Source organism: Narcine bancroftii, chromosome 1 (assembly GCF_036971445.1).
Source record: "Narcine bancroftii isolate sNarBan1 chromosome 1, sNarBan1.hap1, whole genome shotgun sequence".
Taxonomy (NCBI): domain Eukaryota; kingdom Metazoa; phylum Chordata; class Chondrichthyes; order Torpediniformes; family Narcinidae; genus Narcine; species Narcine bancroftii.
In genome coordinates, this window is record NC_091469.1 from 152088463 (window position 1) to 152102867 (window position 14405).

A 14405-nucleotide genomic window follows, 5' to 3' on the forward strand; every position below is an offset into this window, starting at 1 on the left:
GTGAGTTTCTCAAACACTGGTCTTGGCATCTTTACAGCCACACCAATGGACAGCTGGTATCCTAGATTGATGCGCTTACATCTTCAACCATGCATCCTCCTCCTTTGGTAGTGAATCAGAATCAGGGACTATTTGCTTCCACTCCAGCTCAACAGGTTCCAAGAACAATTTGGGACCTGTAGATCCTACCACCGATAGGACACGAGTTGTCTGATGGGAAGGCTGGGCAGGGAGATATCCCTCCCATTATCTATGTTTGACACTGTGCTCCACATGTATGAACTTCAGGTTCTCAAGAGCCATCATAAAAATGCTTCCTCTCCACAGAGTGATCTTGGGACACAGATTCTCAAGAATTAGTGTGAATATCATTTTTTTTTTGCGAACCTAAGGAGACTGAGAACATTTTTGATTTTCCTTCAATCCACATGATACTTCGCATCTCATGGCAGAGCTTTAAATAGAGCACTCATTTCAGGAAACTGCCTGTCCAACAAAGCCAATGAAATGTGCTTTTAGGGCAGTTGTTCTCAACCTTTTTTGGTCTAAGGCCCACCTGGCTTCCAGCTTGACATGCCATGGCCCATTAGTGTCAATGACTGAGCAATATTTTCATGTCAAAAGCAGCTCTGTAAGAAACACATCTTTACTAATTTAAGGAATCTTATCGTACATTTTTTAAAGATCCACGCTGTGGCCCACTGCTTGACAACCTACACTGCAAGGCCTCAGCGGTAGGAACAGGTACATGATGCAAGGACTCAGCCAGTTGGCCACTCAAGCTTGCTTTATTGAAAAACAAGCTTCACCTCACCACCATTTTCCCATTCCAACGCCAGATCCTTCAACTTTCTCAAATATACATCAGACTGTGCTTTGAATCTAAACAGTGATCGTCTCCAGAGGCCTCAGAATTCAAGATAGACTACAATGTGAAAAAATTCCTGTTCTATAGAATGTTGGATCAATACAATGTTGTTCTTGGAAGTGGCCAGTGCAGCTTGGATTATGCATTCAGATCTTGTGCTTGAACCCACATTAATGGATAAATGTGTAAAAAAAGTATATATTGCCAAATAGTCTATTTTTAATTCTGGACAGGAGCTTCAAGGTTCTCATTCCCAAAGCATCACAGAGTAAAATACTTGTTAAAGAACTTTGCAAAGCAATAATGCGTAGAAATTAACATTTAATAAAACACATTATTCAGTTTCAGATTTCAGAATGCAATCACCTCCACAAAACAAAACATGCAAGTTGCATCCACAATTATAAGACTTTTAGCTTTTATTCCTGCGCATCATACCAGTCCTCATCAGATCAGCCTGTTCCATTATATTTGGATGCAACTTGTTGGGTCAAAAAAGTTGAGAGTTGGGAAATAATCGAGGCTTGTTCCCACTGAGGGGATGTTGCATGGCTGCAAAATGCCATCATCTGAATCATCATATCCTTTCTCAACTTGAGGTCGTGTTCCAACTTTAATATGAGATCAAGTTTTGAAAGTAAATTCTTCCAGTTTCCTGGCAAATACGAAAGGAATTAGCAAAGAAACTCCAAAAGGTGATTCATTTCAGTTTTCAACATTCATCTCCTGAAAACAGGTTTGGTAGGTCTCAAAGGCAAGGACCCTGAACATGGTTTTGATGGGGAAGTGTTTTTTTTTAAACAGAAGGCAAGTGTGGGGATGGTAACTGATGCAGCGCACGCACATTTTTCAGCAGGCTGTGGGAAAAAAAATAGCTGACAATAACGAACAAGGGGAAAATAGCATGGGGACAAAATACACACGCACCCACCCGCCCACCCACCCACGCACCCACACCCACCCATCCACCGACACACACAAAATGAACTGGTACATACAATGATCAAGAAGAAATCACTACAGTGCCCCAGCACCCCTTGATTTGCTGCTACAAGGGACATGAACTAAATGATCCCAACCCTTTCAACAGTGCACATCTTACCAACAGTTTCTCCAGTACCCTTCCATATTTCTCAGCCTGGAGTGAAGCAGGATGGTGGAGCGGTTCCACAGGCACCTAAAGGTGGCCTTGATGGCTCAGCTCAAGGAGCCAAACTGGACAGACAAGATACCCTGGGTCCTCCTGGGGATCTGCACCACACCGAAAGAGGACTTCAATGCCTCAGCAGCCGAGATGGTATATGGCACACCAATGGTGATACCAGAGGAGTTCTTGGCTGCTGCCAAGGACTCAGAGGACCCCTCGGCTTCATTGACTAAGCTGAGGGAAACATTGGACATTCTAGCACCTCCACACCTCTGCTGCACAGCCAGACCAAAACCTACATCCCAAAGACTTAGAGACCTGTGAGTATGTTTTCACTCATTGGGGGGCACATTGAACACCTCTGCAATGTCTGTATGAGGGGCCGTATAAAGTGATCAGACCCAACGAGGCAACATGTGTGCTGGATGTCGGTGGTAAGGAAGAGACTTTCATGATCGACCGCCCTAAACCAGAACACCTGGACATTAACCAACCGATCTCTCTGCTGCACCCACGTTGCAGAGGGAGACCTCCAAAAGCAGAGAACAGCGCTCTGATTGTTGGTTCTTTTGGGGGTGGGGGGGGGGCGTTGTGTAGCGGCCCACCAACCAAGACACGACTGGTACACAAAATGGTCGGCAATCGCTGTGACGGTGCAGACCCCATGGGGACCAACAACTTTCATCCCAGGTGGCCACCCGCAAGGCGGGAAACAGTGAGCAATGGCGGAAACACTGCCCAATTAGAGAGTGAGAGAGTGGCAATGCTGGGACGTCTCTTCCGACGTCAGCAGTGAGGAGTGAATATAAGCAGAGCTGCCAGTGGAATAAATCAGTCTTCAACTCCTCACATATGTGTCATTCTTTTTCACACTTCACAGTAGTGTGCACACTACAATATTCACAGTTTCCATCATTGCCTATGAAGTCCATTCTGTAACGGTATTGTAGAGAGCCGCTCCTATTGGCTGTCTGCACCTACTGTACTTGCCACAACACTATTGCACATGCGCAAGTTCCCGCAAAGCACGCTAGTTTAAAAAAGAGTCGGAGCTTGGCTGGTAGCGGACGCCATTTTCAGGGGCTCCCATTGTACAATGTATTGTTGAATTTAACAGTAAACCATTCGTCAGAGATTGCCACTTTGTGTTGTCTAGTTATTCAATGTAACAACAAAAATGGTGTCGGAACCCAAAGCCTTGAAGTGAAAAGTGAATAACCAACACCACATTTGCAACACATTTGTGACTGCAGCATAATGGCAGATGGATTCAGAAGACTTGACCTGTTCGTATTTGAAGGAAATGTGGCCGAGAATTAGTGTGTATTCGAACAAGAATACGATATTTTCATCACGTCGTGATAAGTCTCCCCGAGTGAAAGCATACATTTTACTAAATTTGGCAGGTTCTGAGGCCATTGAAAGGGAAAGGCCATTCACATACACAAAGGGAGTATCATTATTAGCCCAACTCAGACAAGAGAGGGCCCAGGGTGTTTAAAAAGAAAATTTTGAGAAACGTGCAATCCACAAAAGAACTTAACGATAGAAAGGCACAGATTTAATACCAGAAACCAAAGGCCTGGTGAGTCTATTCACTCATATGTCAGCAAGCTAAAAATCAGGGCAAGGACATGTGACTTCTGAACAGTCCGTGAAGAGTTGATTAAAGACAGGATGATCTTTCTGGAGAAGGTTGCACAGACAGTGAAAGACAAGGCCACTGAGATTGTGAACATGTATGAGAATTTCACCTTTCATCCCTGCTGGCTTATGCAGTGCTTGCAAAATGCATTTGATGCAATTCAGAAGACGAGCCTCATAGCGGAAGTCTGAAGGTAAAAGGTCACAGTAAGATCCAAGGAATTATTGGAATAATCAAAAATGAAGCAAACAAAGGATAAGAATGTAGCAGCTAACTTCTTTGCCCATCCAACACCTCAACAGAGAAAGAAGTCTCATCAAAAAAGTTGCAGACCACACTCCAAAAGCGATTAGCAGTCTTTAATGTGATCTAAATTACTGTGCTTAAAGATAGAGTAAGTGTGTATACAGCATAATCAGGAATATAAGCACTTTCAAAAATAAAACACGCAAGTCTGCAGTGTAGTGCAGTGCTGGAGAAACTAAAGCCCCTTTCACACTTGCCAGTGATCCCAGGAATCAAAAGAAAGTGGCAAGTGTGAAAGCAAAGTCTGCTCAATGCTGGCGTCAGATGACGTCATCTCACCGCGGGGATTGCCGGCCTCGACCCCAGTACAATCCCTGGGCGTCTGCAGACGCCAGCGTTGAGATCAATTATACAAGAATTGATAATTCTTGAGTGAGAGAGTGGCACTGCCGTGACGTCTCTTCTAACGTCAGCAGTGAGGAGTGAATATAAGCACAGGTGCCTTGGCCTATGCTCCTACTACTCACAGTGGGTCCCATGCTTCTTGGACAAGGTCCACCCACTGGCCCAGGCCACAACATTTCCTCTCCCACCCGAGCCGCAGGCAGCCTTAATGCGCATCAGGCAGGATATCGCAGATGCCACTATGCAGGCTGTGGACAAGGACTCCCCCTTCCAGGTGGAGAGAGCAATGCCTCTGATGTGGCCCTCGCCAGCACCCTTAACCTGGAGGGGCGCCCAGTCAATCACTTGTCTCTATTTTGGTGCGCCATGTCGTGCAGGCCCTTCCGATTAAAGGTAGAACAGAGAGAACACCGGGAGTAGATCCTTGCAAGTAATGAAAGCGTTCAGCGTCCCAGTTAGGAGTGGTCTAGTGTGAAAGGGCAAACCCCCATTCCTATCCTGGGGTCACTGAACAGCTGATTTAGTGGGACCCAAGTGTGAAAGGGTCTTCAGATGATGAACCTTACCTTGATGAAGGGCTCAAGCCCAAAACATTGGTTCTCTATCTTTATCATTGCTCTCTAAAGTTCACTGTTTGACCTGCTGAGTTTCTCAAGCTCAGTGTTTTAACTTGCACTTTCATACCCTGAGGCTCATTAATGGTGCTGACATTGGAAAGGTTTCATTTGGATGCAAATTTAATTAATATAACTTGCATTTAAACAAGGAACTAAGCAGTTTTCATTCATTGCTACAATGACGATGAGACACTAATCATAAATTTCCTACGTGTAATTCTGAATTGCAGAACATGGACAATTTGAAGCTTGGGAGCCCGTATCCTGTGAGAGATTACCAAACAAATTCACACATTCACTCCCATGATTTTGTCAAACTAGCTACCAACAGTTTCTTCCTACCTCACACAATTTCAGGAGGACCAAACAATTGTGCAACCAAGCACAAAAATCCAAATACTTTTAAATCAGTGGGTTTCAAACTGCCCCCCTAAACTCACATCCCACTTTAAGCAATCTTATACCATAAGTGCTGTGTGATTAGTAAGGGATTGCTTGAGGTGGTACGTGAGTGGGAAGGGAAGGGTGAGCACCATTGCTCTGGACCCAATTGTTACAGGAATATTTTGCTTGAGGAAAATTGTCATTGGCCCATTTCCTTTGCAGTTATGAAACCACGCACATAACGAGTCCATTAGGTACGATTAAAATAATGGTTTTCAAACTTTTTCTTTCCACTCACATACCATCTTAAGCAATCCCTTACCAATCACAGAGCACAAGTAGCATAGGGATTGCTTAAAGTGGAATGTGAGTTGAGGTGGGCAGTTTGAAAACCACTCCTTTAAATTAACCTCTGCATTAAGTAATCTCATGGTCATCTTAAAGCAATGCAAAACCCATCCAAACACCCACAAATCATCTTAATTTCATTCCTCTGCTGCATTTTGTGGTGTGAATGCTCTCAGGAATTAACTATGGAGAACCCTACTTCAGAAATATTGCAAGGTTATCTGGAGATCTACATACTGATCATGAATGCACTTGCCAAATGATAATTATAAATTCATAAGTTATAGAGCAACCCCTTTGGCCAAACTCGTCCATGCTGACAAAAGCACCATTTGCCTGCTCTTCATCCACAGCCTTTCCCTTCCATATACATGTCCAAATGTCTTTTAACATTGAAATTCTTCCCTGCTCTAACAGCTCATTCCATATTTCCACCACCCTATTTAAAAAAACTTTCCCCTCAGATCCCCTTAAAATCTTACCCTTCTTTCATTTAATTTATGCCTATGTTTCATCTATCATGCATTTAGTTTTTCTTTCGAAGTACCTGTTTGGCTGCAGCAAATAAGTTCAGGCATATCTGGATGATACAATGTGTACAACAGTAAACTCAGGATCATTTCCTGTTTTAGATTCCCAAACCCTGGAAAAAGACCATGTACCTCACCCACACCACTCATGAATTTATAAACCTCCATGTGACCCTTCAGCCTTTACCATAGAACATAGAAATCTACAGTATATTACAGGCCCTTCAGCCTACAGTGCAAGTGTTGGTAAGATTTTTTACCTGCTTTGGACACCACAAGCCTGGCTGAGTTCTGTGTGTCCTATCACTGTGTCTGTAGACATTTGTGTTTCATTGCCAACCTAATTATTTATTTTAACAAGTGCCTAGAATTTCCTGACTATTTTTCTCTGCCGACTTCACTCCATCTTATCTTGTCCCTCCTTTTAATTTAAACTCTCCAGTCTGGACAATGGTTCTGTGAATCCTTTCTGTCCTCTCAAGCTTTATCCTATAGCTCAGTGACTAACATGGAACACGACACTCCAAGTGCAACCTAATTAAGAAACTCTCAAAGGCGAAAATGATTCATATCGTGGTTGTCTGTGGAGATTTGAGAGATGGATGTTGACATTGGGGCTGGCTGACTGGATTTCTTCAGTGCTCCATAGTACGCAGGCTCAAGATTGAGAGTTTGCAAAGTATCTCATTCTTTGCAACCTGCAAGTTTGTAACTTTTAATTTATTCAATAATTGCATATTCACACTTCAGTCCTGCAGATGGATTTGCAAAACCGGTCCAAAATCAAATCTTTAACCAAGATTTTGAAGCATACTAATGACATGGGGCTAGATTTTACACCTTTGGCTTTGAATGTCCAATCCAAGAAAAGATGGGAGATCTCATCACAGGTGGACAATATCTTTTACTGGCAGAGCTCACCATAGGAACATAGGAAATAGGAACAGGAGTAGGCCAAAAATGGCCCATCGAGCCTGCTCTGCCATTCAATAAGATCATGGCTAATCTAATTTATGACCTAACTCCACCTACCTGCGCCTTCTCCCCATATCCCCTAATTCCATGCATGATCTTTTCAAACTTGACCAAATACACTTTCACTCTCCAGAAAGCAGTCACACTAGCTGTCACAGAAATACTCTCAAGTCACCTTTATTTATTGTTCACACCATGTTCACACGGTAAAGACGAGATAGCGTTTCTCCAGGGCCTCAGAGCATATTTACATAAATATAAGTTGGAATATCAGTGAAACATTTAAATATTTAAATATTCAGATGTATACAAGTCAACGGTACTCTATCCACATATATTCTGGAAATTCAGGAGCCTGACGGTGTAGGGGAAAAAAAAACTGTTGCCCAATCTGGACACAAGTGTTACATCAGATGGCAGAGGGGAGAACAGTTTATATGAGGGGTGTGTGGAGTTCTTCACAATGCTTGCTGCCTTTTGCCTGCATCGAGTGTTGTAGATGTCTTTCGTGGTAGAAAGAGTGCTCCAATTATCTTTTTCCACCGACTTCACTCTCCTCTGCAGGGTCTTGCGGTCTGAAGTGGTACAGTTTCCAAACCGGGTGGTGATGCAGTTGCACAAGATGCTCTCAATACATCCTCTGTAGAATGAGGGTGGGAGATGAACTTTCCTCAGGCTTCGCAGGAAGTAGAGGCATTGCTGGGCTTTCTTGACTATAGAGCTGGCATTTTGCAGCATTTACTGTTTGGATCATCTCCCCCCCAAAGATGTCAAATCGTACATTGCAAAGACCTTGGCATCAGAAGGCAATAGCTGCAGAGTACCTATGATCAGTGGATGGTTGAAGTCTTGCAGTAAAGTTTAACCTTGCTTGAGGAACAATAGCTGCTAAGGACAAAGAGCCCAAGAATCCATCTTGCTTGAAGACTGGAGCAATAAACAAACAAACTGCTGGATCACTCACCAGCATCTGCTGGGTGGGGAGAGGGGAGGACTGATGCAGGATCTTGATTCCAGCGTCTGCAGTCACATGCATCTCCCCTTGCTTAAAAAACTGACCTCTCAAACTTCTGGAGCGCATAATATCAAATAATTATCCACTTCCCTTTTGAAGTTCATCATGAAGTTTAACCCAATGTACACAGGGGTGCATATCAGATCACAATATACAAAATTATGAGGGACACAGAGCAAGCAGGCTTTTTCCACTGAAACTAGATGAGACAAGAACTTGAGGACACGAGTTAAGAGTGAATGGTGAAATGTTTCAAGGGAACATTAGGGGAAACCAGAGTGGGAAAATGTGGTATGAGCTGCCAGCTGAAGGGGTGGATACGGGCTGGATTTTAATATTCAAGAAAAATCTGGATCAGTACATGGATGGGAGCTATGGCCCAGGTGCAGGTCAATGGGACTAATTAGATGGGCCAAAGGCCCTGTTTCTGTGTTATTGTGTTCTATGGTTTCAATATCTCGGCACAAAAAAAATCCACACATTTGGTTCATTTGCCAATAAATTGAAGCTGTATCCTTTTGATTAGTAACCGCCTTGAATGGAAATCATCTCTCATCATCACCTTTTGTCAAAAGCATCCCTATTTTGAGTATTACTATTAAAATCTTCACTTAACCACCTAGGCCAAAAGAGATTCCCAACTTCCCTTAATCCCTCTGCATCATTTGATATTTAGAATTTATCTGTACATTTTTGACCTGATGCTGAACACAGTGATGCTCAAGGACAGATAATCAAAAACTTGATCTGGTAGGTTTTACGTGGCCTCTTTCAATGGAGTGAAAGACACGAAGTTGACAGAGAGAAATTCGAAGCTTAGGGCGGCTGACAGCATCGCATCTCATCACGAGTCAATGGGCAATTCTAAGATTGGAGAAATAATCTCCGAATCCTTTCCTCACCAACCCAACCCGCATGTCTTGTCCTGTTTGTCAACAATCATTTTGTCCACAATTAAACAAAATAGCCTCCTGCCACTGGAAACACTTAATCCATATTCACTCTACAAACAGTTTGTATAAGAATCACAAGATAAAGGCACCTCACCTTGTTTTCAAGATCTGCTGACTCAACGCAGTCATCCTTCGACACAAAACGATCAATACTGCTGTCAGAGGATTGCCGGCTGTGGCCCATGTGACTTAACAAATGAGATTGGTTTACTGCTGTAAGATTAAGAGAAATTATTTTTCTCCTCTGCTTTATTAAAATAAAAACTTCCATCTTCATTTACTAGGTCAACTTGTGCCACTCCCCGGCTAAATTAAGCAGAGTAGCTAGTTAAGGCAAGTGTATATTTCGTTCAGTCTTAAGCACACAATGCAAAATGACATTCCAGCGCAGGGTGAAATGCATTGTAGGATGGGTAACACTTTAAATCAAGGATTAGACAGAGATTGTCCTTCCCTATCCTGGTAAATGTTAGAAATGATATGACAATATACAACTCCCAAGTCCTTATTTGAATTAAGCCATTAAGTCTCCCTGGAACACTGACAGAAACAGATCAACATCATTCATCTCATTGCTCCTTGTATAATCTTGCTCAGCAGAAGGGTAAACTGTGACGTTTGTAGACCTTCAGTGCAAAGCGTTCAAAGCTCCAAAAGTTCTGAACGAGTGTCATCCCTGGATAGGGAGAACCTATTGGCTCAAGATTCTCTGCCTCTCCACAGTTCAGTGACAAGGTCATCCCAATTCCCCTTCTGGTATTCTACTTGAATGTTACAGGTGATCACCACACTCAACTTGCAATGTGTTCTGTACTCATTCCTTTAACTCATTTCTGAATGTTCATTAGTAGGAGAGCATGCAAGAGCTGTCTCTAAAACATAATATCAATGTCACCTCAGTAGATGTTGTTTTCCATTTCAACAGTGTCTTTGCAGGTTCATGGCCGTGGAAAATTAGCATTAGCATTGTAAAATAGCTTTTGTGCAGGTGAGCGGCAGAATTGGCGAGGAGGAATTGAGTTGATGGGAATGTAGGGACAAGGAAATGGGACTAGTACATGTGGGTGTCTGATGATCAATATGAATATAAAGGAGCTGAAGGGTCAGTTTCCATCCTTACATGATTCACTCTACTACGAACATACTAATTCTCAGTTCAGGAGGTAGATTTGAGCACTCTAACAGAACAACTTGGCAGTGCTGTGCTACCAGTTGCTGTCATTTATGTAAGACATTACTCCTCAGTCTTTAATTAAGATGTACGGTTGGGTGACCAGATATATTGGGCTAAAGGACGATTCCCTGAAAATAAACAATCAAATCATCTTCAATCTGAAGATGATTTAAAACAGCTTAGTTTATTTTCTGGTGTCACAAGATCCTTGAAGAACTGTTTTTTTTTAAATTTAACCCATTTAAGATAGTTCATGCTGCCTCAAATAAGCCCAAATTATTTTTATAAAACATACAAAAATAATGAGCAAGGAATACAAACTGCTCAATCAAGCCTGGTTCACGCCCACAATGGCTAACACAATAAGACAGAGACTATTCAGAGTCCTCAATGGCCAGTGTGGTCGTGAGAAAAATAGGGTCAATACGAGTAAAACTATTCTGCAAGATTCATTTATGACCCCCCCTCAGGCTATGAAGTATCGGTACAGTAAATATTACAACTGCTCTGAATAATTCTCAGACCTTTGGAATGTGGACTGCATTTGTTACCAGAATATCAAAATTCTCAAAATTTTAGGCCATTATCACACAAGCCTGCTCTTAATTACTAACTCCGATGAATTAGAATTTTATTGATATTAAAGACACACTAACAGAAGGAAGTTATTCAGTTTGTAAAGCATATTCTATCATTCACTGAAACCAAAATTTGTGACCTCATGCTAAATAGGTTTGTATCCCTTCTCCGAACAACTTTGTATTGAACTTGGTTGAGATCAACATTGTGACCCTGGCAACTGTTGTCATTTGTAACAAAGTGCTACAAACTTCTACTACATTCCTGGAAGATTGAACTCTAATTGTTAGGTATGTTCCCCCATTGATCTCACTCTTAGTTATTCTGCATTTACCACTGATTACTAATTTCATTAATATCCCATTTTAATACTTCACTTACCACAAAAAAAAACACTAGACCCTCTCTCTGATTAAATAAACAAGTCCAACCAACTCTGTGGGGCTCCATTAGCCATCTCAAGGCAATCATTATCCTTAACTTTGTCATTTTTATCACTGTAGGCCCTTGAGCTAGATTTTCCTTCAAAAACCAGAGGCTATCTTCTTTGCAAAAACCTCATCTCCCACCAATTCTCCATAAAATCACATGAAGAGAATCAGATAATGCTCGATTTCTAATGTCCCAAGTAAATAATCCTCAAATTAAAAGCTGCACCTTCTTCTGAACAAATTACATCACCTCAAATATTTCTTCACCTCTTCCCTGGAAGATCACAGCAGAAAGTGCTTCGGGAAGTCATCCAAATACCATGTCATTCAAATGGGTGCCAATTATCGTGTACTGCAGGCAGCTCTTTGCTGAGGACCAATTCTAAATTTAATCATGCAACTGTCGGCCCATTTGAGTCAGTATTTTAATTAAGCAGAGCTTTGCAAGTTAGCGCAGTAATTAAACAGTGCTTTGCAGTACAAGTTTTGCAGTCCAGGTCCGCTTTAATCAGCGATAGAAGAGTACTAACATTCAAGCAAACTGTCCCTGCAAGACATTTTTTAATTGAAACTCATGCAGCTGCACGAGATCAGAAAATGAATACATTTTAATTATATTTTTTTAAGACATAGGGCACGTTATAACCATAACAATTATACCAATTAACCTACAATCTCCGTACATTCTGAAGAGTGAAGAACCTGGAGGAAACCAACGCAGACAGGGGGGATAACGTACAAATTCCTTACATACAGGGCCAGATTTGAACCTGGGTGACTGGAGCTGTAACAGCATTGCTTTGCTAACCGTGCCACTCTGTTCAATGTTTAAAAAAAAAATTCAACCTATTCTGAGATATAACAACATGAGAAAGAATAGAAGGCAATTTGCCTCAAGCTTGATTTACTAGTCAATAAAATATTTTAAAATCTCAAGCAAATTATCTAGAGGATGCACAGAGATAGAGATAGATTAACTGAGTGGGCAAGGATCTGGCAGATGGAGCACAATGTTGGTTAATTTAAATTTTGACATGCAACACAATAACATTAAAAGGCCATTTCGGCCCATGAGACCATGCCGCTTAATTTATACCCAATTAACCTACACTCCCGGTACGTTTTGAATGGTGGGAGGAAACCAGAGCCCCTGGGGAAAACCCACACAGTCAATGATAGGACGTACAAACTCCTTACAGACAGCGCAGGATTCGAACCCCAGTCCAAATCGCTGGGGCTGTAAAGGTGTTGCGCTAACAGCTACTGCAACCTGTTAATACAAGGTCATCTACTTAGGAAGGAAAAATAGTAGATCAGATTATTTATATGATTAAAGATTGCAGCATGCTGTGCAGATGGACTTAGGGTGCTTGTATTGCAAAAGGTTGGTTTGCAGGTCCAATACATGATCAAGAAAGCAAATGGAATGCTGGCCTTCATTATCTGAGGGATTGAATTTAAGAGTTCGAGTGCTTCAGCTACATCAGTACAGGGCACTGGTGAGGCTGCTCTTGGAATATGGTGTGCAGTTCGTGTTACTTTCCTCGAGAAAGGATATACTGTCTTTGGAGGCGGTGCAAAGGAGGTTCACCTGGTCAACTCCAGAAATGAGGGGTTAGTCTAATGACGTGATTGAGTTACCTACCACTGTACCTACTAGAATTTAGAAGAATGAGAGCGGATCTTTTAGAAACATCAAATTATGAAAGGCACAGATAAGATGGAGACAGGAAAGTAGGCAAAACTAAGGAACATTGTCACAAGATTCAAGGGAATAGATTTTGGATGGAGCTCAGAAAGAAGTACTTTTCCCAAAGAAGTGAATTTGAGGAATTCTCTGCCACGAAAGCAGTAGAGTCTGCCTCATTAAACATATTTAAGACACAATTCAGTAAGTTTTTTGATAGATGGGAAATTAAGGGTTATGGGGAAAAATGCAGATAGGTGGAACGGAGTCCATGTCCAGATCAGCTATAGTGGAGTGGGCTTGACAGGCAAAATGGCCTACTCTTCCTCCAATTTCTTACATCTCCTTACATTTTACCTCAGTGCCACTTTTTTTTTTACACTAATTATCCCTTGATTTCGTAAAATAAGGCATTATGTACGAGAACCCAAATGTCACTGTATTGTTCAAACTTATACCTCTTATAAAAACAATGACCCAAATAATTCTGACAACTGAGCCAAACTAAAAGCAATAAATTTAAAAGTTTCCAGTTTTCTGATGATTTTACATTTATGGTATGTTTGTTATTTGATTCAAATAACCAATGCCACATATTTCTGTGCCACATGGGTCTTTTCCCCACCCTCCTCCATTTAAAATATTAGTCAATCTTTCATTCTTCAGTTATAATCTACTTTCCTGTCTTGTACATCTTATTTATACTCCTTATGAATTCCCTAATGGTAGTGTTAGTGACTGAAACATTTCCATCTCGTGTTAAATTATTTCTAGTTTGAACCAATTGCCTGCCCTGAAAACAGCATCTGAATAAAATATCTGAAGTCATCATAAAAAAGGAATTTTAAGATGTGATGTTAATTGATACCATACTGTAAATGTTAAACATCTGAATTTGTGTTAAGATTAAGAACAAAAAAAATCATTTATAAATCAGCTACAATTCCAAAATGTTAAGGGACAGCGCACTAAAGTCAACATCAAACCTTGGCAGCGGCCTTCCGGCAACAACTTGATTTGCTATCGCAAAACTCAAGGACATACCGAGAGTGGAAGTTGCAAAGCCTTCGAGTAGTACATCGCCTGAGGTATTTAATGTATCCTCCTCCTCATCTTGAAGTTGTCCAATCTGCATTGCTGAATATTGACTCTCCGTCCCATCAAGTACCTAGTTCAAACAAGAAGATTCAATAATCATTCTTGGCAACAGGTTCAAAGAAGACATGACATTTTTCTCTATTTGATCCTGTTTCTACCCCCCTCCCCCCTTTCCACTCCTTTCCTTGAGGGTGCCATTACAATTTTCACATACTGAATGGTAACAGGCCATTTCGTGGCATCCAATTTACATTCCATTAACCTACACCCCCAGCATGTTCTGAATGGTGAGAGGAAACAGGA

At 41.5% G+C, this 14405-nt stretch overlaps 1 protein-coding gene across 3 annotated transcripts in view; it reads right to left on the reverse strand.

Moving 5' to 3' along the window:
• Nucleotides 1-14405, reverse strand: part of htt (huntingtin) — a 306184-nt gene that overhangs the window by 214526 nt on the left and 77253 nt on the right. For all 3 annotated transcript variants that reach the window (XM_069941879.1, XM_069941874.1, XM_069941888.1), the window contains exons 12-13: nucleotides 14049-14172; nucleotides 9228-9346 (exon numbers count right to left, since the gene is read on the reverse strand). In XM_069941879.1, the coding sequence (XP_069797980.1) occupies nucleotides 9228-9346; nucleotides 14049-14172 (243 nt within the window). The remainder of the gene's footprint in view (nucleotides 1-9227; nucleotides 9347-14048; nucleotides 14173-14405) is intronic.